Raw genomic sequence first — 23,334 nt, 5'->3', positions numbered from 1 at the left:
ATAGGCACAAAGAATATCGAAAGAACACCTGGATGCATCAGGCTTTTATTTTAATTAAAACTTGTGCTAACTTGTAAATATTTAAAATCTGTCAATATGAGTTTCAATATTTAATCCAGGAGGACAAAATAAATATTTTGACATCTAAGCAAAGCAAACACCACAGCACTCTTGTCACTTAATGGTGCTGCAAATCATTTTCTGAGGCATCTCATTACCAGGGCTTATTATGGGGGGAAAGTGTTAATTATACTGGCAGTCCCAACTAAATAAACCAGTTCTACTCTGTTACCCTGAGAACTAAATGATAAATGCAAGATCATGTGAACTTTTCTGCTAAAATGAATGCTTGCAATATTCTGATTTATCTGTATGCTTAGCATTATGGCTAAATTTGAAGCATCATGGGGGTTTTTAAAATAAAAAAATAGAGTCCATTTTGTTTGTTCATTTTTGCAAACTTTCCAATTTTTAAAAAGAGTGCAACCATAATATTGTTGCACACCAGCCCAATCTCCAAGTGGTGCGAGATTCCAGGAATCCCAGTCGCTTGCTCTGGATTCATTCTTCTCAGAATGAGGGACAACAGAGATTGTGGTCTCTTTATGATACTTACCCATCTATACAACCTGAGCTTCTGCTTCTGCCGCTATTTCCTGCCACCACAACATAGCCTGGCAGGCTGCTGCTGCTGCCTCTTGCCACCATGACATGGTCTCACAGGCCGCTGCTGCTTTTGCCACCACCACTGCAAGGCCTGCAGGCCACCTCCGCTTCTGCCATTGCCTCCTGCTACCGCCGCAAGGCCTCACAGGCTGCCACTGCTTCTGCCACCGCCTCCCGCCACTGCAACAAGGCCTGGCAGGCTGCTGCCACTGCCTCCTGCCGGCATGATGTGGCCTGCGAAGTTGTTGTTTCTGCCGCCAGGCCACCACCGCTTCTGCTGCCTAGCAGGCCACCTGGCAGCCCCAGATTACTTGAGTTCACTATGACTCATTGCTGTACTCTGGATTGTCCTGAATACCACCATTTGGTAACCAAGCCCCAAACCTTTGTGCAAACTGTATTTAAGTTGCGCTCTAATTTGAAGCTTCCTTCTGTAACACAAGAGCTACATTATCCTGATCACCTGGTTAGGTACCCTGATCTTGCCCACAGCAAGGGTAATAAATGAAATCACTCTGTGACTATGAGGTGTTACCTGACATTAAGTGTACAGGGACTGAGTCCCATTCTCTAGAAATACCATAAAGGAAGCCTTTTCACTGGATTCTGTACTAATTTTGAATACCTGGAAATCTATGGATAGTATGCCCATTGTTCACAAATACAACAAATTACTTTTCAGGATGATTTAGTCACCAGAGGAATTCCATTACCTCATGACACTGCATAGCAACTTGATGATACATATGTTACCTTACAATATCACATGCAGATGCAACATCACAAGGCTAGCACACAGAGTGAGAGAACAAGGCATCTGACAACTATACATCATAACGATGCTTGATTTAACCACCCCAAAATATGTCCACTTTATTCTTAAAGCACTTACAGTTACAGTTCTATGCATACAGGATTATTGAGGAATGACCACTGGGAGGAGCACAGAAAGAAGAAAAACCATGGTATACCTGAATCAGCACAACCAGATGCCTTCATCTGCCCTAACTGCAACAAAACATGTCTCTCCCATATAGGTCTCTACATTCACAACAGGCGCTATAACTCTCCTACAGTTCGACTTTACCCTCCATTGTCTCCAGAGGCAGATGGATGCTAACCTGGGACAGACTTCTGAGTGTAACTATGCACAATATCCTGTTGACTGTGCTGTATAATGAACATGTGATGTCTGAACACTAGGATCTAGAGAAGAAGCAGTGAGCCCTGAAAGCCCTGTGGTATGACGACTTTCTGACTATTTGCCTGTAAGGCAAAGTGCACATAAGCACGAAAGCAAGACCGAGGAGGAGCGGAGCTAGTTTCACGGACAACGTGAAGAAGGACTGATTACACAGGAGGCTGACCAGGGAAATCTCAAAGATGCTCAGGAGCGCCTTTCCACAGCCACTTCATGCTCCTACAGCTCCACAGAGCAAAACGCCTGTTGACCCGAGAGGGAGGCTGCCTTTGGCTAACGAATGTCAGTACGTAGCACCCTTGGAAGGGAGGTGGTGACCGCAGGGCTGGCACAATTCATTTTGCTGCTTGAGGCAGAATGGGAAGGTGCCGCAACTTTGACTTAGAGAGGAAGGTGAGAGGTGGGGGGGGGTGTCAATTTTTGGCTTTCGCACAGGGCGCCACTGAACTTTTGGAAGCCCAAAGTCCGCCCTGACTGGCTGCAGGTACTCCTGTTGGACCGGCATCCAATGGAGGAGCTTCTCAGCACCACTGCAGGTGCCTCCCACCCCAGTCGCTGGAGAAGTGAGAGGCGGCGGAGACGGCGGCGAGATCTCACCAGAGGTCCCCGGAACTCCCTGCCACTTCTCCGGAGGCAGCCGCCTCAGGGTTCCCCACGGGCTATCCTCGTCGCAAAACAAGGCAGTCGCGTTATTGACTCCTTTAACAATACACGCCGCCTCCCCCCCCCCCCCATCTCCGAGTTTGCAGAGCCGAGCGCGCCTCGAGGGCCAAGTCCCCCGGCCCGCCGCGTCGTGTGCGCTGCACGTGACCGGAGCGCGAGTCAGCCGGAGAGAGAGACAGAGAGAGAGAGAGCGCGCGCGAGAGAGAGAGAGAGAGAGAGGGAGGGAGGGAGCAGCGCTGCTGGTGGCGGCGCCTCCCTCACCGTCCCGCCTGTCCGGACTTTCCGGTCCCAGCGTGCACTGCGGCGGCGTTTGAATGGCGCTCGCTACGCCGAGTGGGCCCCGGCGCTAGGACTCCGCCGCCGCCGCCGCCGCCGCTCCCATTTAAGGCCCGTCCAGCAGCAGAACCCGCGGCGCCTGGACCATGAGCAGCACTCGCAGGTGAGCGAGCGAGCGGTCGCCCGCCCGCCCGGTGGGCCCTGGCCAAGTAGCCGGCGGTGGCGGTGGCTGCCACCGGGCCGTCCCAGCCAGGCGTCCCCCTTCTTCCTCCTCCCTGCTGATGCACGCAGGCCCGGGTCAGGTGCGAAGGAGCAGCCGGGCAGCCAGCGGGGGCCGCAGGGAGGAAGAGCCAGTTTCGCCGCCCCCCCCCTTCCCCTGCTTCTTCCTCGCTTTATAGTTTCCTTTCATTCGCCCTGGGCGGGGAAGGCCCACCTCGCTCCCTTCCCATGTTGGGAGGAGTGCTCATGGGCGGGGGGTGAGCTAGTTCCTACCTGCCTGCGAGCCACCCACTATCATGCTGCCAGTTGAGGAGGCTGCATTTGTGTTGGATTCCCCATTCCCCCACCCCCCAGCTCGTGAATATGCGCTGTAAAACTATTTTAAGAAATTGAGGTGCACTATTCTTTTAATCCTCAAGCACCTAATTCGGGAGAGACAGAAGGATGACACACACACACACCGGTTTTCTTTCAGGCTCCCTTCCCTCCTGCATTTACATCAGGAACTTTATTTTGGACGTAACACATGTTTGGTCCATGGGGTCACGAAGAGTCAGACATGACTAAACAACAACAACCACGTGTTTAAGGTTGCATGCCTGTGCACTCTTACAAGCGAGTAAAACCCTATTGGGCTGGATGAAATTAGGTTCTGAGTAACCATGCTTAGAATGGGGACCGTAGGAAACCGGTGGACAGACTGGTCCATCTAACTTCAGTGTTGTCTATGCTGATGGGCAGTGGCTCTCTAGGATTTTGGGTAGGAGTCTCTCAGAACTACCTTGAGATGCTTAGGGATTGAATCTGCACGCAGAGTGGATGTGCTGCCCCTGAACTATGATGCCTTCCGTGAATTGCAGTGCCAGTACTCTCATTTTGCATAGTGTGGTTGTCTCCTAAAATGGGGTTCCTCTACTGTTCTATATTAGGCAGGACAATGCCTTTTAGGTATTAATTCACCAGGTGATATATTAGTGCTTTTGCGGGTGGGGAACCCTTGGGTAACTCAGAGCTGTTCGAAGAAATGACTTTGCAACTTAATTTTAGGGGATGTCCCTATTTAACAGAAGGATGGCATCGTGAGACCAATATGCAACATAACAGATACCTGCCAATAGTGTCATGCAGTGTAAAATAGTGCAAGGGCTCACTGTGCCTTGTGGCTTCTTCTTAGATCTGGAGGAGGGGAGAGGTATAACACAAGGGGAAAGATTCAGGTTGGTAGCCATGTTGGTCTGACTGTCGAAATATATACATGAAAGCTTATACCAAGAACAAACTTAGTTGGTCTCTAAGGTGCTACCGGACAATTTTTTAATAGATTTTGACAAGGGGGAAGAGTGTATTGGGGTGGAGATGAGAAGGTGGAAATGCAAGTAAATCATATAGGGTTAGAGACAATGCAGTCAGGCAAGTGGGACAGTGATTAGATGGTAGTTCCCTAAAACTATATGCAAGGTGCCTAAGTATTCCAAACTCATAGCAGGTGGAGCAATAGAAACATAGCTAGGGGCATTCCTCAAAGCCACTTTCTGTTAACAGGAGAACTTGAACCTGTTTCACATCCAGGTAGTTTCATTCCTCCAACTTTGTTTGCTGGACCTTGCTAATTCTACCAATACCTAAGAATCTTTAACATTTTGCTGTAGTTCACACTATTATTATGTTGCCATAGATTTAACTCCAGTATCATAGTATTCCAACCTTTATGTGCAGAATCTAACATACTTTCTTTTTCAGTATGTTTTACATTTTGTAATCTATCCTTATTCCAAGTACTTCTTGAGGGCATGCACCGCCTCTCCAGTTTACCTGTGCAACAATGCATGGTTTGCTATGCTGAGGGGGAGCCACTAGTGTCAGTGTGCCTGAAGAGAGTCAATTTAAAAGTGGTTGATCAAATTAATAGGTGTGTATTAGTAAGCCTCATTAAATATAAAGGACCTTATTCTGAGTAAACATACATGTCCTTATGCTACAGTGACCAGTACGTCATCACATGGTTCACAAGATCTTCATCTGACCCACTAAAGAAATGATAATGCACATCCCTCTCTTACCATGAAAGATTTTAAAAAGTGCTACAGCACAGTTGAATATCCTATGGCTTGTATCCAATGTAGCACTAAGTGACCATCCTGTCAGTACAATGACTTCTCCTTACACAATAAGACTTATCTGTTTCATCCCTCTATGTGCTCCCTGTGCCCACCCCAAATCTGTTCTCAATGGTTAGGGGGAAATCCATAAAAGATTTAGGGGCTGCAGATAGAGAGGGAGAGGGGGGAACTCCCACTGTGCAAGCATAAATCTTTGCACTGTCAGGTTTAATGGAATACTGATCACTGTGGCATAAGGATGCTAACATTTTTCTCAGAAGGTTTTTAATTCTGTGGTAAAGTACTATGTTGAAAACATCTATCCATGTGTTACCATAAATTCTTGACCATCAGTGGATTATCTGCATTTGTTAAATAAATGGATTTGGGAATAATAATAATAATAATAGTAATAATAATAAATTATTTATACCCCGCCCATCTGGCTGGGTTTCCCCAGCCACTCTGGACGGCTCCCAACCAAATATTAAAACACAATACAGCATTACATATTAAAAACTTCCCTGAACATAAGGAATAATTTTGCTGTTTATCTGTGTTTTGTTATCCTTTTTGTTATCCTTTTCATTTTTATTACTTTCACTTATTTTAGAAGTACTTCAGCCCACAAACCCCCTTAGCTCTTTCCCCCCCTTTGATGCACCCTACAAAGCAGACAGAGGTTGTCCACATTACACGCTGCTCACAGTGTTTGAGTTTCATGTGATCACATGGTGAAGTTTTTGGTTGACTATATAATTTTGGGCAGCAAGTACAAGATTGTATTTTTAAAAGGTCCATATTTTTTAAAAAATCTGCATTTAGGGAGCAAGTCTGCCTTTGGCATTAGCTTGAAAACTGAACAAGGGAAAAAAAACCTTTCCAAAATTGCAAGTATTGATTTTTATTTATTTTTAAGATGACATAGAAAGCAGCATGATCTAATTAATCGTGTGAGGCCAGCTTTTTTCCTGACTTCCAGAAGTTGCTTACTTTAGTGCTTCTCTTGACCTTCCCTTTCCTTCAGTTTTGGTGCAGAAGACCTGCATCCATCTACCAAAAGGAGGATAACCTGGGCTTCAGATGTCTGGTGGTGATAGGAAAAGATGCACATCATGGAAATGCACTGCAAAAAGTTCATGAAGTGTCTCTTCTGAGGATTGTCTGTTTTGTTAACTTTTGAAACCCTTAAGATATAATGCTGCCTGATCAATTACTTTAAAAGTATTACTATGTGCATTGCATATAGGCAGTCTTGTGGATAATTGCAGCACTTTACCCATCTTCTTGTACTTGCCTGTCAAAGAATAACTGTAGTTAGTGTTGCCTGTAGTTTATTGAAATGAGCCAACGTTGTGGTTAATGAACCTGGCTTGTTACAGTAAAGCATAGTGAACACTAAGTACAATTTGGCTGGGTTCTGTTGGGAACTTAAAAGCTGTGATTAGCTCAAAACAGAAATGAATGCTTTTGATCTCCTTGAATGTGTGATAAGGGAGGGTAAAGGGAAATGCACAAGCCCAAGGCTTGAACACACAGTACTAAACCAGTCTTCCCCAAGTCAGAGCCTTCTAAATGTTTTGGTCTACAATTAGTCTCGACCAAAATGGCCAGTGGTCAGAGATTATGCAAGTTTTTTAGTCTGAAACACCCAGATGGTACCAGGTTAGGGAAGGAGGCATTTAATTATGGTTTTGTGCCACGTGTAAACCAGGCCACTGATCATTGCAGACTGCAAAGAGTTTGCCAACTTTGGTTTGGTGCCAGCTGTAGTTATACATTTAGTGTTAACCATAGTTAGCTGTGAATTGGCAGAGTACAACCTTGATTGGCAGGCGGGGGTGGGGAGAGAACCATGTGGATCACAGATCAGTCTGAAGCTATCTAAAAAAGCACAACCCAAAAGGAAAGGGATTGGAAGGGAGTAGGAAGTAAGTCAGAGTAGGGAACCCTATTCAGCCCAGGAGCCACATTTCCTCATGGGCAACATTCTGGGGGCTGCATGGACAAGGCTAGAGGAAAAATTGGACAGAGAAACAAATGTGACTTAGTTCTGTACAAAGCCTGCAATTCACCTACAGTACACAAAAGTCCAAAGTTATATACATGTCTACACAGACACTGCTACCCCTGGCAAACAAGATACAATGTCATGGTTCAGGAGCACATTCCAGCCAGGCAGAAGCATGTGAGGAAGGCAGGAGTGAACAGGGCCAGTGAGGGATTTGTGCTTGAGAGTGTCTCAAGAGCAGGCTTCCTCAACCTCGGCCCTCCAGATGTTTTGAGACTACAGTTCCCATCATCCCTGACCACTGGTCCTGCTAGCTAGGGATCATGGGAGTTGTAGGCCAAAAACATCTGGAGGGCCAAGGTTGAGGAAGCCCGCTCAAGAGCTTGATAGAGAGAACTGGAGAACTATATTTGATCCATGAGCCAGAGAAGTGTCTCCCGCCCACCCAAATGAAATAAACAAACTCAAGGACCAGGTTTTCCAATATCTCTGCTCCAAGCTCTAGAAAACTGCATATTGTTATCTTTTGAAGGCTGCTATGGGCTTAATGTTGATATGATTTTCACAATGTGCTATAAACTAGGATTGCTCTTCTAGGAACTGGAGCTATTTATGTATGAAGCTGAATTGATAACAAGAAAGTAGTGACAGAATTCCATCTCTGAGAACTAATTTGATGGGCATAGGGTTCAGTTGTGAAAAGGCTGATTGGTACTGCAGTAGATTACTCATGTGATAATAACTGATCATTTCAGCTGAGCTGAGGATTTTGGCTAGACAACTTTTAATTTGCTAATTAAGATAATTAAGGTTTTGTTTTGAAAGAGACACAGATTTAGAGGGAGTGAACAGCTCTGAATTTCATTTAGGCTGCAATCTTATACACACTTCACATGAGTAAATCCCATTGAACTCAGTGGGACATCAATTGAAAAGACATACACAGAAGTGCACTGTCGTTGTAAAGTATTCAGGATTTTTCTGATTTAAAAAACAAACAAGCAACCAGCACATGTACTACCACGATTTATACTTCCCCCAAAATACAGGTTATCTAATCTCATTGCAACGTATGCCTGGGGGTGGTAGTTAATTGATGTAATACTAATTTCCAGTGCTCTAAATTTATTAGGATCTGATTAGTTTGAGTTATATCTGGAAAAATAAAACTAACAAATACTTGAGAGGCCCATCCATGTGGCATCTGAAGTTTAATGTGAATTCAGAGCTACTTGTTTTTCTTGGCATCAATGTGCCATCCTTGTCCAAATGCCAATTGCCAACCTATAGGTTTTTGTCATTTAATCCAAGTTTTCCTGATCTGCAATGATCAAACATAAAAAATGCACGATTGCCTGAATGCTGTGCATACTGAAGCTTAATGTGACATCATGTTTTTGTTTCTGGTTCTTTGCATGTGTGGTGATGTTTCCTTGCGTCCTTTCTCTATTGCCACACCACCTACTTCTGTTTGCTCCTTGCCTGAGCGCAAACTAGCCATTTTGTTTCCATTTATCTCAGAGGTAAGCATGCCTATTTCTGCTGGTGGCTGCTGAAGACATCCACAGTACCTATGTATGTTTTTTATTTCTAATACAACTGTTTTATGCAAAACTGCACTTGCACAAAACAGCTATATTCAAAACAAGATTGGTCCTTCATGATATAAAAAGGAATTGGTAGCTACAGAATCTGCAACCTATTGTGCAAGATGAGGAAATGCCCCGTGTTGACTTTAAGGACCATATAAATATCTCAAATGTTTTCCAAGAGCCAAAAGTGCTTGAACTGAAATATTTGATAATATCTAAAATGCAGTCCAGTGGTACCTCGGTTTAAGAACAGCCCTGTTTATGAACTATTCGGTATAAGAACTCCGCAAAACTGGAAGTAGTGTTCCGGTTAGCAAACTTTACCTTGGTCTATGAATGGAAGCCGAAAGGTAGAAGGGCGCCGGCAGTGGGAGGCCTCGTTAGGGAAAGCGCGCCTCGGTTTAAGAACAGTTTTGGTTTAAGAACGGACTTCCGGAACAGATTGAGTTCGTAAACCGAGGTACCACTGTACACTTATAGCTTAGATATTCAAACAAATCCGAAGCAGTTCCTAGTAACTATTTTATTGTAATATTTGTTGGTACAGTCATACCTCATGTTGCTTTCTGCTCTTCTTACGGACTTTCAGCTTACGAACGCGGCAGACCGCATTTACTTCCGGGTTCGCCGCATGCACATGCACAGAAGCGATCTTCGCGCACACGCGGAAGCGCTCGGTTGTGCTGTGCACATGCGCAGAAGAGGCGCTCTAGTTGCGGGCTTTTCAGGATGCGAACAGCACCCCGTAATGGATTAAGTCCGCAACTAGAGGTACCACTGTATTTTAAAGACTTCTTTACATATTTACTGGATTATGCCCTCACTCTAGTATTTGAGCACTAGTTTGGTAGTTGCTGTAGATGACCAGGAATTCTGCTCAGGCAATTTAGGCTGATGGAAGAGAGATGAAACACTCCAGCTCTCTTTCCCACCTGGCTTAGAAATGCTGTGCATCTTTCCAGCCAGCCCCCAGCAGGCTAATAACATTTTTGCAAGTTATTAACTTACCATATTTTTTGCCCTATAGGACACACTTTTCCCCCTCCAAAAATGAATGGCAAATGTGTGTGCATCCTATGGGGCGAATGCAGGCTCCAGGAAGCTATCCGCAAGCCTAGGGAGCCCGGCGCGAAGTTGCGCAGCTCTCCCACGGCTTGCGGAGAGCTGCCTGCATCCTGAAGCCTGGGGCAGATATCCGCAAGCCTGGGGAGACCAGCGCGACTTCCCACCGGGCTCCCTAGGCTTGCAGATAGCAGCCTGTTCTGGGGGCTGGGGTTGGGGGAAGCTCGGGCTTCCCCAGCCCCGCGCCTGGGGGGAAAATAAATATTTTTTCCTTTATTTCCCCCCAAAAAAGCTAGGTGTGCCCTATGGGCCGGTGCGCCCTATGGGGCGAAAAATACGGTACATAGAAGGCTGAACTAAACCATGTCACATGGTGATATTCTATGCAATAGAGTGGTCAGGATAGGTAAACCAGATGGTTTGTACTTCTGTTACTGCTGCACGGATATTAACCTTCAGAAAAAGGTATTACATTGACGTGAATTTCTACTTTTCTGTTTTCATTACCTAATGCACTTGTTCTGAAGGAGCATTTTTAAGGAAGCAGCAGCTCTACTTCAGTCCAGTAAGACTGAAGAGCTGATTACCTATTTATAGACTGTGCACAAAGCATCTTTGCAGTGGAACATTACCCTCCATAGTATGCAGCTACCTTAGGCTCCAGAGGATGGTTGTGCAGATCTGAAATTGATTAATAAGTATTCCCAGGGATTATTTTGAGTGAAGGAAACAAAAGCTTATGAGATAAGGACCACAAATCACTAACTAATTTTATTTCATGTTTATTTATTAAAAATAAAATACCAAACTAAATGGCCTTTATGCTAGACTTCAAATAGTCTGTGGTTCTTATGTTTCTGAAACCAATTTATATTAGTTATTTATTAACTGAGGAGTTGTAAGCAAGTGCTGAAGAGAAGAAACTGTCAAGCGCTTATAGTTAGAAGGTTGGCACTGTATAGCTTATGGCAGATAATAGTATCCAGATGGATCCCTTTGAAGATACTGATTTTTTTTTTTTAAATGATGGCAGCAGTGAGATTGGCCTTAGGTGTTAGCAGATCTTTAGACTGAATTAACCAATGTGCAGTGACATATTTTGAATCTTAATTGTGTGAATATTCCATGTTGTACAGCACCTTGCTGTGATTTTTAGAAAGTGTGTTGTATAAATATTTAAATAATAATAAACTTCAGATGTCCTTATTGGACCACATCACTGATGAGGTTTTTCAAAATCTCTATCATAGTATCCACAGGGCATGTATTAGTTAAGTACTTATCACTTACAGTTGATACAGTTTTATAGACTTCCCTGTAGATTGCATCTAATATGCTAAATAAACAATGTCTTCATTAAATCTCATTCAGATTACTGTGGGATTGACAGATAATGTTAAGAATGAAAATTAACTTTACCTTTGTCTTGAAAACCAGGGATTTTGGATATTATGGCAACTGAAGCCCAAAATGTTAGAAAACGAATGCTATTGTATAGTGACGGTCGTCCTGTTGATCTCCCTAGAAAAAGGAGTTCTTATTCCATTAATGAGAACATGAAGGAGGTAAGCTTTTACGTTTTCATCTAGATCATATAACTAGTTTTCTAATGCAAGACATACACAGCTAGTTCTATTGTTGTGTTGTGTGTTGTGTGTGACCTCCCATTCAGAGCTGTAAAGGGTCATTAGTTCCAATATTATAATCAGCAAGAGCAACAAATACCCAGTAGCTCCAGTTGGTTTTTTATTTACAGTTTATAAAAACAAATAAAACTATTACAATTATAAAACACATATAACTGTTCTATATATATATATATATATATTTATTCAGCCTTGCATTGGGAAATTTCCAGGCACCTTAGAACAGCCTTTCTCAACCATGGGTCCCTAGTTGTTGAACTACAATTTCCATCATACTTGACCACTGGTCCTGCTAGCTAGGGATGATGAGAGTTGTAATCAAACAACATTGGAGGACCCAAGGTTGAGAAAGGCTGCCCTAGAGAGTTATATAATTTAACGTGTTTATTTTATTTGTATTTAGTAAACAAAGAGAAAAAACATTAAAACAGTCAAGGCTGCCAAATATTCTATATTAAACTGGCATCCATTCATTGTTACCAATGAATCTATAAAATAGAAAAATTTCCATGAGAAAAAATAAGCACTGAAAAACTTGCTGCTCCACATCACTGACAACATGTATAAGAACCTCTTCAGCCAAACCAGATGCCGTCGTGAAGGGGGTGTGGTTGACATATAAGACATAAATATTGTCTTATAAAGAGTGTGTGGTTGTCATGATTCACTAGCTTATGTTTCTAAACAGAATGAAATGATGGGCTTAGAAAGAACATGCTTAGGCCATCCAGAAGAGGCAAATACAGAAAATGGCTGCTAATTTCTAGAAATATTCTGATAGATCTATCTACCTATCTACCCATTTCAACATGGGGAAGGTGTTTGCCAAGTAGTGTTGCATTAGCATGAGCCCTTCTTTATAACTGAACCTTCAGGGGTAAGATCTACTTGACAAATAGCTTATTTTTCCTTCTACACCCCTCCTTGTAACCCATCCATCTATTGCACTCTTACATTATTTTGAGTCAGTGTGAGGTGATTCAATTGATAGAGCATGATTGTGATTGTGCATTCAGTTGAAGAAGGAAGCTTTCCACATTTGAGTTAAAATGTGAAAAGCACAAAAAAGAGCCTAAACAAATTAAAAGCAATGGGGATAGGTGATGAATTCTACATGTTTGATAGCAACACAGTTAAAACATGAGAAACCATTTTCTTACAAAACCATGCTATCCACTACCAAAAGGATCGTGAGTGAAAATGCCCTTTTAATTTATAACACCAAAGGTAGCAGCAGAAAAGTGGTTTGTATTGATACCTTACCTTTTTGTGGGGAGTCCTGATGAGTCAGAATATCAAATGTTAGAACATTCAAATGCTGAACAGTCTCACTATAAACATATTGATAATATGATAGATAATAGCTCACTTGGTGTGCTGAAGAAATCATCCTCAACCATATTACCTTCTCAAGCTGTTGGCAGACTTATCTAAGACCCTGGCAATCAAGTGTACTCTTTCCGCCACATTTTATTAGTAAAGACTGATATTATAACACAGGTTGTAATACAAAGTTTTCTCTGATGTCATAATCCCACCTCTTGCCATGGATGTCACAATATCATGTCCTTCAGCTAGATGCTCAGAGCAGCCATAAATGTATTTTCCCCAAATGCTTGTTGTATACAACAATTGAAACAGGGAGGGAAAAAACAGAAAATCAGACACATAGAAAATTAATAGTATGTTTTTTCATTCTTGGTTATAACATATATGCTGTTTATTTCTAGGGTAAGAAATCTGCAAAACATTTGGCTTCTTCCACAGGCAGGTAAGAGCTGCTTCTCTTAATCTTGGAGACAGAATTCTACAACTGATCAATTTAGACAAGTCCCTTATCAGTGAAGAATATTGAATGAGCATCTTTTAGCCCAGTTTCCTAGAAGTTAGTTTAGCAATAACTCGGGGTTTTTTTAGTTACCACTTGGTTTGTCTGGAGCAAAGCAAACCGCAAACCATGGCTTAGCTCTGGGTTATGTAACAGCAGAATGACTTGGGGAGGGGCAAAGCAGCCAGTTTTTACATGCTTGCATGTTTGCGTTTAGCCATGGTTTGGGTTAGCATTATGTGTGAACTGGACCAGTATCTTTGGCTTTCTAGTAAATGAGTTAATGCAGTGTTTAATACCCCCGCATCACTATCCAAGTGCCCATTTTGCATCAGTATGATACATTAAAGATTGTTCAGATCCTGACACTCATATTACCAAAGTAATTGATAAAAGTGTTTCTCATGTAAGTCAGATTGCAGATTTAAATTGTGTCAGTTCAGTCCTCCTTGAATAAAAAATGTTATAAAACTCAATGCAGGATGCTACTATGGTAGATAAAACCTTACTGTAAAATATCATAACACAGCATGCACTATACATAACGATTTTGACTAGATACTAAACTCATTGTTTTGTTTTTGCAGAACAACTGCTGGGCAAACATTGACCAGCCCCCATCCTCTGTTCAAAGTAGTATATTGCAGAAGAAAAGCTCACTATTATACTCCAAAGCCTTGTTTCAGAAAGAAACAGCTCCCAAAAGTCAAGAGCCGTGACATGGCAAATAAGGAAAATGAACTGGCATGTGCAGCTGATCTGCCAGCAAAACTGCCTGCTGACGGTCGTACTTTCTTACTAAACTCCAGTGATTCTGGCCGATCTCAAACAGAAAGTCCATCATCAAAGTACAGTGGATTTTTTTCAGAGGTAAGTTAAATGTTACGTGATACTTGTTTTAAAATGAAAAGCTGGAATCTTAAGATTGCTGGCTTACTTCCAGTCTTAGTTGTTTAGTAGGGTTGGATTTTGTAACCATTATATTTTAAAATGTTGGTCAGATAGCCTGTAAGGAACTGTACATGATAGCTGTAATGAGAACCAGCAGGATACAAACAGTATAGGTTGACAGTTGTTGGTTCATAGTGGCTAAATTGTTCCCATGTCTCTAGGTTTCAGAAGATCATGATACTATGGCACAGGTTCTCTTCAGTAGAAACCTCCGGTTGAATGTAGCTTTAACTTTCTGGAGGAGAAGAAGTATAAGCGAGCTCGTAGCCTATTTAATAAGGTAAATATGAAAAATATTACTGGTATAATCCAGTCCACAATAGTTTCAGTGCTTGTATGTGGAGGATTCCCACTCCCTCAGAGGCAGAGGGCTGGATGGGAATGTAGAAATCATGCACAGACCTCCCATTCACCTCATTGGCCCATGTACTACTTTTGCAAGTATCCACTGAAAGAAGACAGCAGGACTCTAAAACTTGTTGGACTCAAATACAGATGCTGTGTAAAGTTTGCATGTTGTCTTTTCTCTTTTCTTTTTTTACTGCAGCTATTCTTAGTCTGCTGTATTTAAATGCATGTGCTGGCTCATGAATTCCTGCGCTTAAAAGTTTCAAGTCTAGAAGAATTACATAGAGCTGTGTCTAATAGTGTACATTTTTTTTTTACTGATGTTTCCAGGATACAAGATCTGGGTGTAGTGGTAGACTGCCTTCCTGTTCTTACCAGCAGGTAAAAAATACACCTAGGGGTAGGGGTTTGTGGAGCTCAGATTTATAAGAGCAAGTTTATGTATACTGACATTATCTTGTTTCAGTTTACAGGAAGAAAAACCATATATTTCTGTGGGCTGCTGTGTAGACCTTCTACCATTAGTTAGATCACTGCTTAAGAGCAAATTTGAAGAGTAAGTTTTAAAATATAATCCTCTTCATATGAATGTTTAGATGCTGACAAAGTAAAGGTTAATCTGCTTTCACTGGCTGGTCCAATTTTTTAAGCCCTCTTTGTGCTAGGGGGCCTGTCGGCTTCAGTACTGAGACTGCCTTGGTCACCCTAGATAATGGCCTGTGTTGGGAGAAAAACAGGGTGGGAGTCTGTTCCTACTGAGACTTCTTTTCCTCCGGTATTCTTGACAATGACATTGTTCTAGAGTGCCTAGCCAGGACGGGAGCTGGAGGCACTATTTTGCAGTGGTTCCGCTCCTATCTGGATTGCCAACTCCAGAACAATGCCATGGTCAAGAGCTCTACAGGGTTCAGTCTTATAATCCATTCTATTTGGCGTCTTTATGATACAGCTGAGTGGGAATTATCCAGAGTTTTAGAGTGTGCTGCCATCACTGCTGATCACACGCAGCACTGTTTTTCCTTTATAGCTGGAGTAGGTGTGGCAGTGGATATGCTGTCTGGCCTCAGTAATGGACTAGGCGAGAGCCAATAAACTGAATCTGATTTGAGACAAGATTTGAGACACTGCAAATTGATTCCTCTGACTGGATGAGTGAAGTGGATCCTGTTCTGGATGCCATCTCACTCTCCCTGAAGAAGCAGGTCCACATCTTGAGGGTATTCTTAGCTCCAACATTGCTACTAGAAGCCCACGTGACATCCATGGGATAGACTATCTTTCATCAACTTTGGCTGTTGTCCAACTATGACCTTTTCTGGATGGGCATAGCTTTACTTCAGCTGTCTACATTCTGGTCTAGGCTGGATTACTGCAATGTGTTGTATGTGGGGCTTCCTTTGAGGACTGTTTGAAATGCCGGACTGTTAACAAAAACTGGAAGGCGTAAACCTAGAGCATCTGTTTTGGCCCAACTGCATTGGCTTTCAACTAGCTTCTGAGCTCAGTTCAAAGCACTGGTTTTCACCATTATTAAAGTTCCATGCAGGTCAGAACCCACTTACCTAAAGGACCACTTTGTCTCGTATGAACCCTCTCAGACACTGTGTTTGCCATCTGAGGCTCTTCTCTGTTTTTCCATCTCTCCACCCCCCTCCCTAGCCAAAAAAGCACTGCAAGTCTTCTGTGTAATAGCTTCCTCCAGTCTTTGGAATGTTGCTTCCAAGGAGATACTCCTGGTGCCCACTTTACTGTAATTTCAGTGCCAGGTTAAAGCATTTTCATTCTCCCAGGTATATGGGCAGTTTTGATTATATTGATGTTACAGTTACTTAATCCAAGCTTTGGTGTGGTTTTATCATTGTTACTGTATTGATATTGTGTATTGGTTTATACATTTTCATTATGATTTATTGTATTTATATAGTAAATTGATTTAAGACTTATTATTTATAAAATGATATGCAAGGCTAATCAATCTACAACACTATTATCCATGTGCATGCACACTCTCAACCATCATCAGCTTGATTGCATATTTTCTGCTTGCAACATGGTGAAAATAGTCATGTTGTATATGCTCATCACAATTCAGAAAGTATAGGTGGCAACTATTTTGCACAGGGATTCTGTCCCTGGTCCCTGTGCATGTCGGTGTGCACAAGCCTGCCCAGCCCTGTTATGCCCCTGTCCCACCCTCTTCCGGGCCTAAATGGACCCATGCGGCGGAAGTTGACATGTGCAAAAAAGGTTGCCACCTGTAGCTCTAATCAAGCTATAAATTCATTTTGCTTAATCCCGTTTACAAAGAAAGATGCACAAAGAATGAAACCCTCAGGTAGCTAGCCAAAGCAATCCAGAACAAAATTCCTCCCAAGTACCAAATAAAGTGATCAGTTGGATTTAGTGTATGAAGCAAAACTCTTCTACTTTGCTTATGAGGAGAAAATGCCTATGGCACTTATTCACATATTGTGGAAAGTTCCTTCTGTAACAACTTTCTTAATTCCATTTTCCTCCTGTTTCTATGGAGGAACATTTTGCAAACGAATTTTCTGTCTTCTTGGGTTTAAACTCCTCTGCAGCATTTTTTGTAATTCAAAATAAAATCATTTCAGATATGTGATCGTTGGCTTAAATTGGCTCCAAGCTGTTATTAAGAGGTGGTGGCCAGAGCTTTCTGCCCATGCAGAAAAAATAGAGGATGGGTAAGTTATGCTTTTTAAAGCTCATGACAGTATGGCACTTAATATGACTTACTTTTCTTGCTTTTTAAATTCACTCTGTTTTTTTGCTTTACAGTTGCAGAACATTCCAAGGCTTTGCAGATTAGCAATTGTTGAAACAGCCATAGTACCTGGAAATGCTTTGTTTAATATAATACCCACAGTGTACTATAAGCAATATTCTTAAAATGTCAAACTCCAAGCATGGTTTATAGCTGGAAACTGCAATAGAGTGGCAGTCATTGTTCATAGGAGATGATGTCAAGACATCTACAGATATTATGCAGTTAACTTCCGCTCATGTTGTGCGATTTCTTCTTCTCTTCCCTTCTTCTGAACCAGATTTTTTTTGGGGGGGGGGTTCACCAGCAGGTTATAGGGAAGAGAGATGAAGGGTACGTCCCATTACGCAAGCAGAAATCCATTGCAAAATTGGGTGGGCATCAGTGGAAGGGCTCCAAATATTGAATTTGTTAGTCTTTATAAAAATATTTATATGCTACCTTATGGCCCTCAAAGGAGCCCCATGGCAGTTTACAAACATAAAATACTTCAGCTTTAATACACAACTGAGGCTTTGCAAAAGAGAGTTTAATTTAATCTCAGATCTTCTTTTAATAAAATGTTGAAAGAATATGGCAACTTGTGTTTCAAAAGAAAAATATGGTTTTGTAACTATTAGGTAACTGCTTAAAATTGGCTGTTGTTGCAAAAAGGCAGGGATACTTCACTGTCTTAGAATGCTTTAAAAATATTTTGCTATATTCCTCCCCCCCACACACACACATTGAAAACCTAGTTTTACAAGTTTATTTTTGAAAATAGAATAATCCATGGACTAAATGAAAATATGTCTAAGGACATACCCACACTATAGACTTAAACTGCTTTAACATGCCATTCAGCTTTGAGGAAAACTAGTTCTCTGAGGAGACAGTGATCTCTAATAGGGTCATCTCAGAACCTCTTCAAACTACAGTTCTTGGCATTCTTTGGCGGAAGCTATGACAGGAAAAATTATATTAAACATATAGTAAGTATGTAGCATAGTTTAAATCTGTTAATCCCTACTAACGTGTTCATGAGCCTGGATCAGAAATGCAAGAAACTTCCAACTGAATGGGATAGCTTAGCATGATATAGGACAATAGGTTTTTCAGTATCTTCAGTTGGTTTCTTTAAAACATTTTTTTTTTAATTTCCTTAAATAATATATGTAGAATCAAACCACCAGACAATATTTAAAATATCCCACATCTCAATTGCAGATGTAGATAATGTGTTTTGATGGCGGGTGGGGGGGGTTCTAAATGCTTTTGGGGTGATTATTTGAAATATAAAACCCTAATCAAAGCACTAGCAATAATTTTAACAACTGGATTATTGAGGAAATCATTAAAAAATTGAGTGCCTGAAATATTTTTTGCATATTTTTAAAATCACTACAATGTACCCTCCTGTTCTCAGGTCAGAACTAGATTTTTGGGGTCAGATTGCTTGGAGCAGCACTGAAATCGATCAAATTAAACAATATAGTTTGAGATTCTTTTTCTCCCAGGATGTTTCATTACATTTTGCTTTCTCTATTAACTAACAGTTCTATCCATAAAAACTGGGATAACTTTCTCCTTAGACTAAGATTCCCCCCCACCAATCTTTGAAAAAATATTTTTAGTTTTTACCTATATGTATTTTTAATTTCCTGAACTGAAGTTGGAAAAACTACCATAGTAAAGGGGTGCTCAATTTTAGGGATGCCCAAAATATAATTCCATGTGTCTGTCTTTCTTTCATAGAAATATTCAGATTTTAAAGACACAATTAAGTGGATTGTGGAAGCAAGAAAATCATCTTACTTTGGTTCCAGGATATACGGGTAATATAGCAAAGGTAATGTGTTTGTGGTGTTCCTTCGTGGTCTCAATGTTATACAGCCTCCATTACAGTTAAGTTGTAGCGAGCTGATTTATTTTGTGGGGTGCTACTAAGCATTCGGAAGTCTGATTCTCTATGTAAGCAGCAACCAACTATTTCTCTTTGTTTAGTTAATGTGACTGGGGCCTGCAAAGTGTTGGGGTGACTTTCCCTTGTATTAATTCATCAAACTGCTCTCGCTCTCCTCAGTCTTTGTCACTTTTAAAGTAGCCCATTAGTAAGTTGGATTGAATAAATTTGGCTTATTCTTTATTGTGGGTCTGCTCCTCAGTCTTTGCTTGGTAACCATTTCTCATCCCTTGGCTCTTTTGCTTGATCATCAGCCTGATCCTTGTTTTCTTTATTCTGGACCAGCTGCAGAAGTATCAAATGCTTTCCTTTCTATTAGAGGAGGGAGCCGTGTACGTGGCTCAAATGAAAAGGAAGAGAAGACATAATCATAACAATCCTTGAAGCGATTCCAAAGGCTTCACATTATCTTGTCAACCTTGCCATAGCCCTGTGAGAAGCAATTGTAGTATTATGTCTATATTGCAGATAGAGGGCTGAGATCGAGTGTGAAGTACTTAATCAGCTTAGTGAGCTCCTTGTACAGGTGAAATTCAAACTAGAGACTTTCTGGTTCTATCTCAGTTTCCTAGCGCTGATTCCGCACCAGCTCTCATGAAAGAAACATGCATGGTTGAGGAGGAAAGAATCTTATCCTTGCCCATGCATTACTGAAGCTGCTCCTGCCTGCAGACTTCAGGTGTTGCCACATATGAGGGGGCTGTCACGGCTAAAAATTGGCCGCTGTTTCTTTAATGCTTAAAAAGCTGGGTCAGCATGAGTTAGCGGCCTACACCAGGTTGTATATATAGAGTGAGAAATGTTAGTTTGTGGTTGGGTTGGTTGGTTGGTTGGTTAGTGAAAGCTGATAATGTTGTGTGTACAGTTGGTCAGTCGCTTTTGCAGAAAGACTTTTAAGAATAAAAGCAGAAAGTACTCTGCAAAGATATTCTTCTCGTGGACTCTTTTATACCAACAAGGGTCTGAGGATCAGGCTGAGGCAACAAAGGGAGGTCAGAGCCTTTTTTTTTGCTTTTTACAAACACTGACAGGTTATGGGCCCAGTGTTTCTAAGCATGTGCAGAGTGCAAAACGACTGACAGCATCTCAGTGCACTTGTTCCCTCTTGGCCATTCTTGGTACCCCCCCCCCCCCGCCCCAGCTTTCCAGGGTTATATCACAAGGTTGACATCTACAAGGAAGGCAGAGCTAGAGTATACTCTCTGATCTCCCCCTACTCCCTGCATGGTAACTTAACCTTTGTTAGTAATGCCTGAAGAGGGCTTGTATCGTGCTCTCGCTCTCCAAAGTGGAGGACACAAAAACAAAAGATGCACTTTTCTCAGTTTCAATTGCACTTGCTCAAGGGCTTGGACAAATTCTAGAAGGGATAATGAAATTATCCATGTGCAGAAGGGAAGGATTTCCCAAGATACGTGCTTTAGCATAGCATCTATTGCTGGAAGAAGCAGGGGACGGTTTGTACAGAGGAACTGAATAGTTCAACATCTCACCCTAGAGCAGCAATTCCCATATAACATTTCAGATTCTTGGGGTGGCGCCTGCAGTGGGGTGGGGTACACTCCTATTCCTATGGCTTTCTATGAGCAAGGTGAGATACTCATGTAGAACACTTTCACTAAATTCTAGCAATATCTGTGTAAAAGAGATTCTTCAAAAGTGACATTTTTGTCCAGAAGCAAATATTTGGCTGCATCAATTCAAACAGTCAGTGGTTGCCTCCTCTTAGATTCTAGCCCTACTTTGTGCAGTGAATGGCTCTTTGAATTAATTTATATCTCTCTCTCTCTCTCTCTCTCTCTCTTTTTTTTTTTAAGGATGTGGATGCTTATTTATTACAGCTGCACTGACATTCCTGGAGGACAAGTGTATGTGTACATGTAGTGTGTGTTGGCTAAGAAGCCCTTCAAGTAATCCTGAACTATGTACTGTTTCCAAAAGGACATCTCTTCCGAGAACTGTCTTTGGCAGGAGAGGACTAGACCACCAGACTGTTTAATTCAACCACTAAAATTCATCTGCTTCACATTGAAGTGGAAAAATTTCTAATAGGCGCAACCTTTACTTCAATGAGGTGAAAGTGCACTATGAAAACTATACGTATGCCTTTGCTGCATTTTGGGATTGTTCAGTTACTGGATGAAGTCATGAAAGTGTTTCTACTGCATAATGGTATAAAACAGCAAAACTTAATTGTGAAGACAGAATTGCAGAACCAGTTACTAGGAACCACAAGAGACCAGTCGCTATAAATATTTTTTAAACTTTGTTTTTCTTATGAATTGTAAAAATGTGTATATTTTCAAGATATTATGAAATTTTGCAATTTTGCTGTATTGAAACTCTGATATATGTCTGCTATATTAATCAAGATATTAAAGACTATTTTTGTTGCACTACTGAGAAACTGTATATAGCAAGGGGCCTTAACTACTAGTATTGCAAATAGCCAATGTAGTAAGAAACCATTATAGCCAATATATAAAGATGCTGTATAGAGGGATGGAAACTCTTTATTAAAAATCAGGGTGTTTACACAAATTGTGTACAAATCATTTTGAAACATTTTGCACACTTAAATACATTTAAGTGGATATTTCCACTGACTGACTACTTAAATACCTGTATGACCTAAGAGTACTAAAATTTAGGCATAGAGGGAGGTTGTTAGCAAAATGGTGAATATGTACACCTAGCATTTTTAATACTTAAATTTTCTAATATATTCTGTTGTGTTTCATTTAAATGTGTCAAGTAAACATACTAAATGTTACTACTGCTTTAATTAAGTTCGCATAACTTTACCTGGTTCTCTCACTCCGCTTAGGACATCTTCAGATATTTATAACTCCAAGTTCCTAGAAATGTTTACGGCCACGGTAGGCCTATGCTTTTCAGATTTGACAATGCATTTGCTACCTCCTCTAATTAATATTGTTGCAGCTCTTGCAAATGTAGTTGCCATACTCCTGACTTAACATTTAATCTTAACTGGAAGATTAATGCAATAATACATCCAGTGCAAAAGTTTACAGTTGTGTTTCTTTTTACTCATTTGCGATATTTTAGTTCAATCTGCTATGGTTTATCAGCTATATTAAAAAGGAAAACAGGTTGATGGGTTTGTGGGATGGCACCTGTGTCTTATGTTACTAGTAAATATGTTTGTCTAAATAAAATTCTATCGAGTGCCAGCTCTGCACAAAACAAACTGAAATGTATTTTTGCAGCATGCCAACCAAGTTGATCACCGGATTTAATTTTGATCTTCAGTGTGCTTTGTGATACACCAGCTGCTTCTATACACAATTGTAGACTGTTAGAAAGGTCTCTTTTCATGTATTGTGCCATGAGAACATTTATGGTCAAATGCAAGGAAGCAATATTTATCTATATAAGTGTACTGTAAAGACACTTACCTCAATTTATACCAAGCTTCGGTAAATCAAGGGGGAGGGGGGGACCAAGAAGGCCTAATTCTCTTGTCTTGGTTTACAAGCCTTTATAGCTGTGAGGAGATGGTCTTATGTCCTTAGGATCAGATGCATTAAGAATGTCAGTAGTGTACTGAGAGAACAGGAAATAGAGGCTTGTTTAAATCATACGTTCTCCCCTATGTTACAGAATACTTGCCTAGATTCTGGTTTTAAGGGGTTTCTGATTAGATTTTAAATCCAAGGTAATACTATAGTAGATTACACAGAAACACTAGAGAGGCAGCTGGAGGTGGAGAATTGGATGAGAGGGATGGAGCTGAGTGTCATCAATGTACAGTGGTACCTCGGGTTAAGTATTTAATTCGTTCCGGAGGTCCGTTCTTAACCTTAAACTGTTCTTAACTTGAAGCACCACTTTAGCTAATGGGGCCTCCCGCTGCTGCCGAGCCACCAGAGCACGATTTCTGTTCTCATCCTGAATCAAAGTTCTTAACCCGAGGTACTATTTCTGGGTTAGCGGAGTCTGTAACCTGAAGCATATGTAACCCGAGGTACCACTTTATAGGTGATACTGAAAGTCATGGAAAAGTGGTAAGCTTGCCGAAGGA

At 41.3% G+C, this 23,334-nt stretch overlaps 1 protein-coding gene and 1 long non-coding RNA gene across 5 annotated transcripts in view; one reads left to right on the top strand and one right to left on the bottom strand.

The window, feature by feature from the left end:
- Nucleotides 1-13,159, bottom strand: part of LOC309344844 — a 73,562-nt gene extending 60,403 nt beyond the window's left edge. Inside the window, exons 1-3 of one of the 3 annotated variants that reach the window (XR_014157905.1) lie at nucleotides 12,699-13,157; nucleotides 11,209-11,310; nucleotides 6,013-6,421 (exon numbers count right to left, since the gene is read on the bottom strand). This is a non-coding gene — a long non-coding RNA (uncharacterized lncRNA). Of the gene's footprint in view, nucleotides 1-6,012; nucleotides 6,422-7,065; nucleotides 7,137-11,208; nucleotides 11,311-12,698 lie in introns of those variants that run through there. The other 2 variants (XR_014157906.1, XR_014157904.1) reach the window with 2 other exon arrangements.
- Nucleotides 1,593-22,500, top strand: KATNBL1 (katanin regulatory subunit B1 like 1). 2 transcript variants are annotated; one of them, XM_081864887.1, is made up of 10 exons: nucleotides 1,608-2,149; nucleotides 11,227-11,354; nucleotides 13,166-13,206; nucleotides 13,851-14,133; nucleotides 14,376-14,494; nucleotides 14,893-14,943; nucleotides 15,029-15,118; nucleotides 17,178-17,267; nucleotides 19,082-19,175; nucleotides 21,107-22,500. In XM_081864887.1, exons 1-10 carry the CDS (start codon nucleotides 2,050-2,052, stop codon nucleotides 21,137-21,139), a joined length of 1,029 nt encoding a protein of 342 aa, XP_081721013.1. In that variant the 5' UTR covers nucleotides 1,608-2,049; the 3' UTR covers nucleotides 21,140-22,500. The 2 variants fall into 2 exon arrangements, with proteins under 2 accessions (XP_081721012.1, XP_081721013.1); XM_081864886.1 differs by lacking the exon at nucleotides 21,107-22,500 and having other exon boundaries at nucleotides 1,593-2,149; nucleotides 19,082-21,075.
- Nucleotides 22,501-23,334: the final 834 nt, after the last annotated feature.

This window comes from Podarcis erhardii, assembly GCF_964252035.2.
Source record: "Podarcis erhardii genome assembly, chromosome: 1".
Lineage (NCBI taxonomy): Eukaryota > Metazoa > Chordata > Lepidosauria > Squamata > Lacertidae > Podarcis > Podarcis erhardii.
The sequence above is the reverse complement of the archived record's forward strand: the minus strand, read 5'-3'. Positions and strand labels throughout refer to the sequence as shown.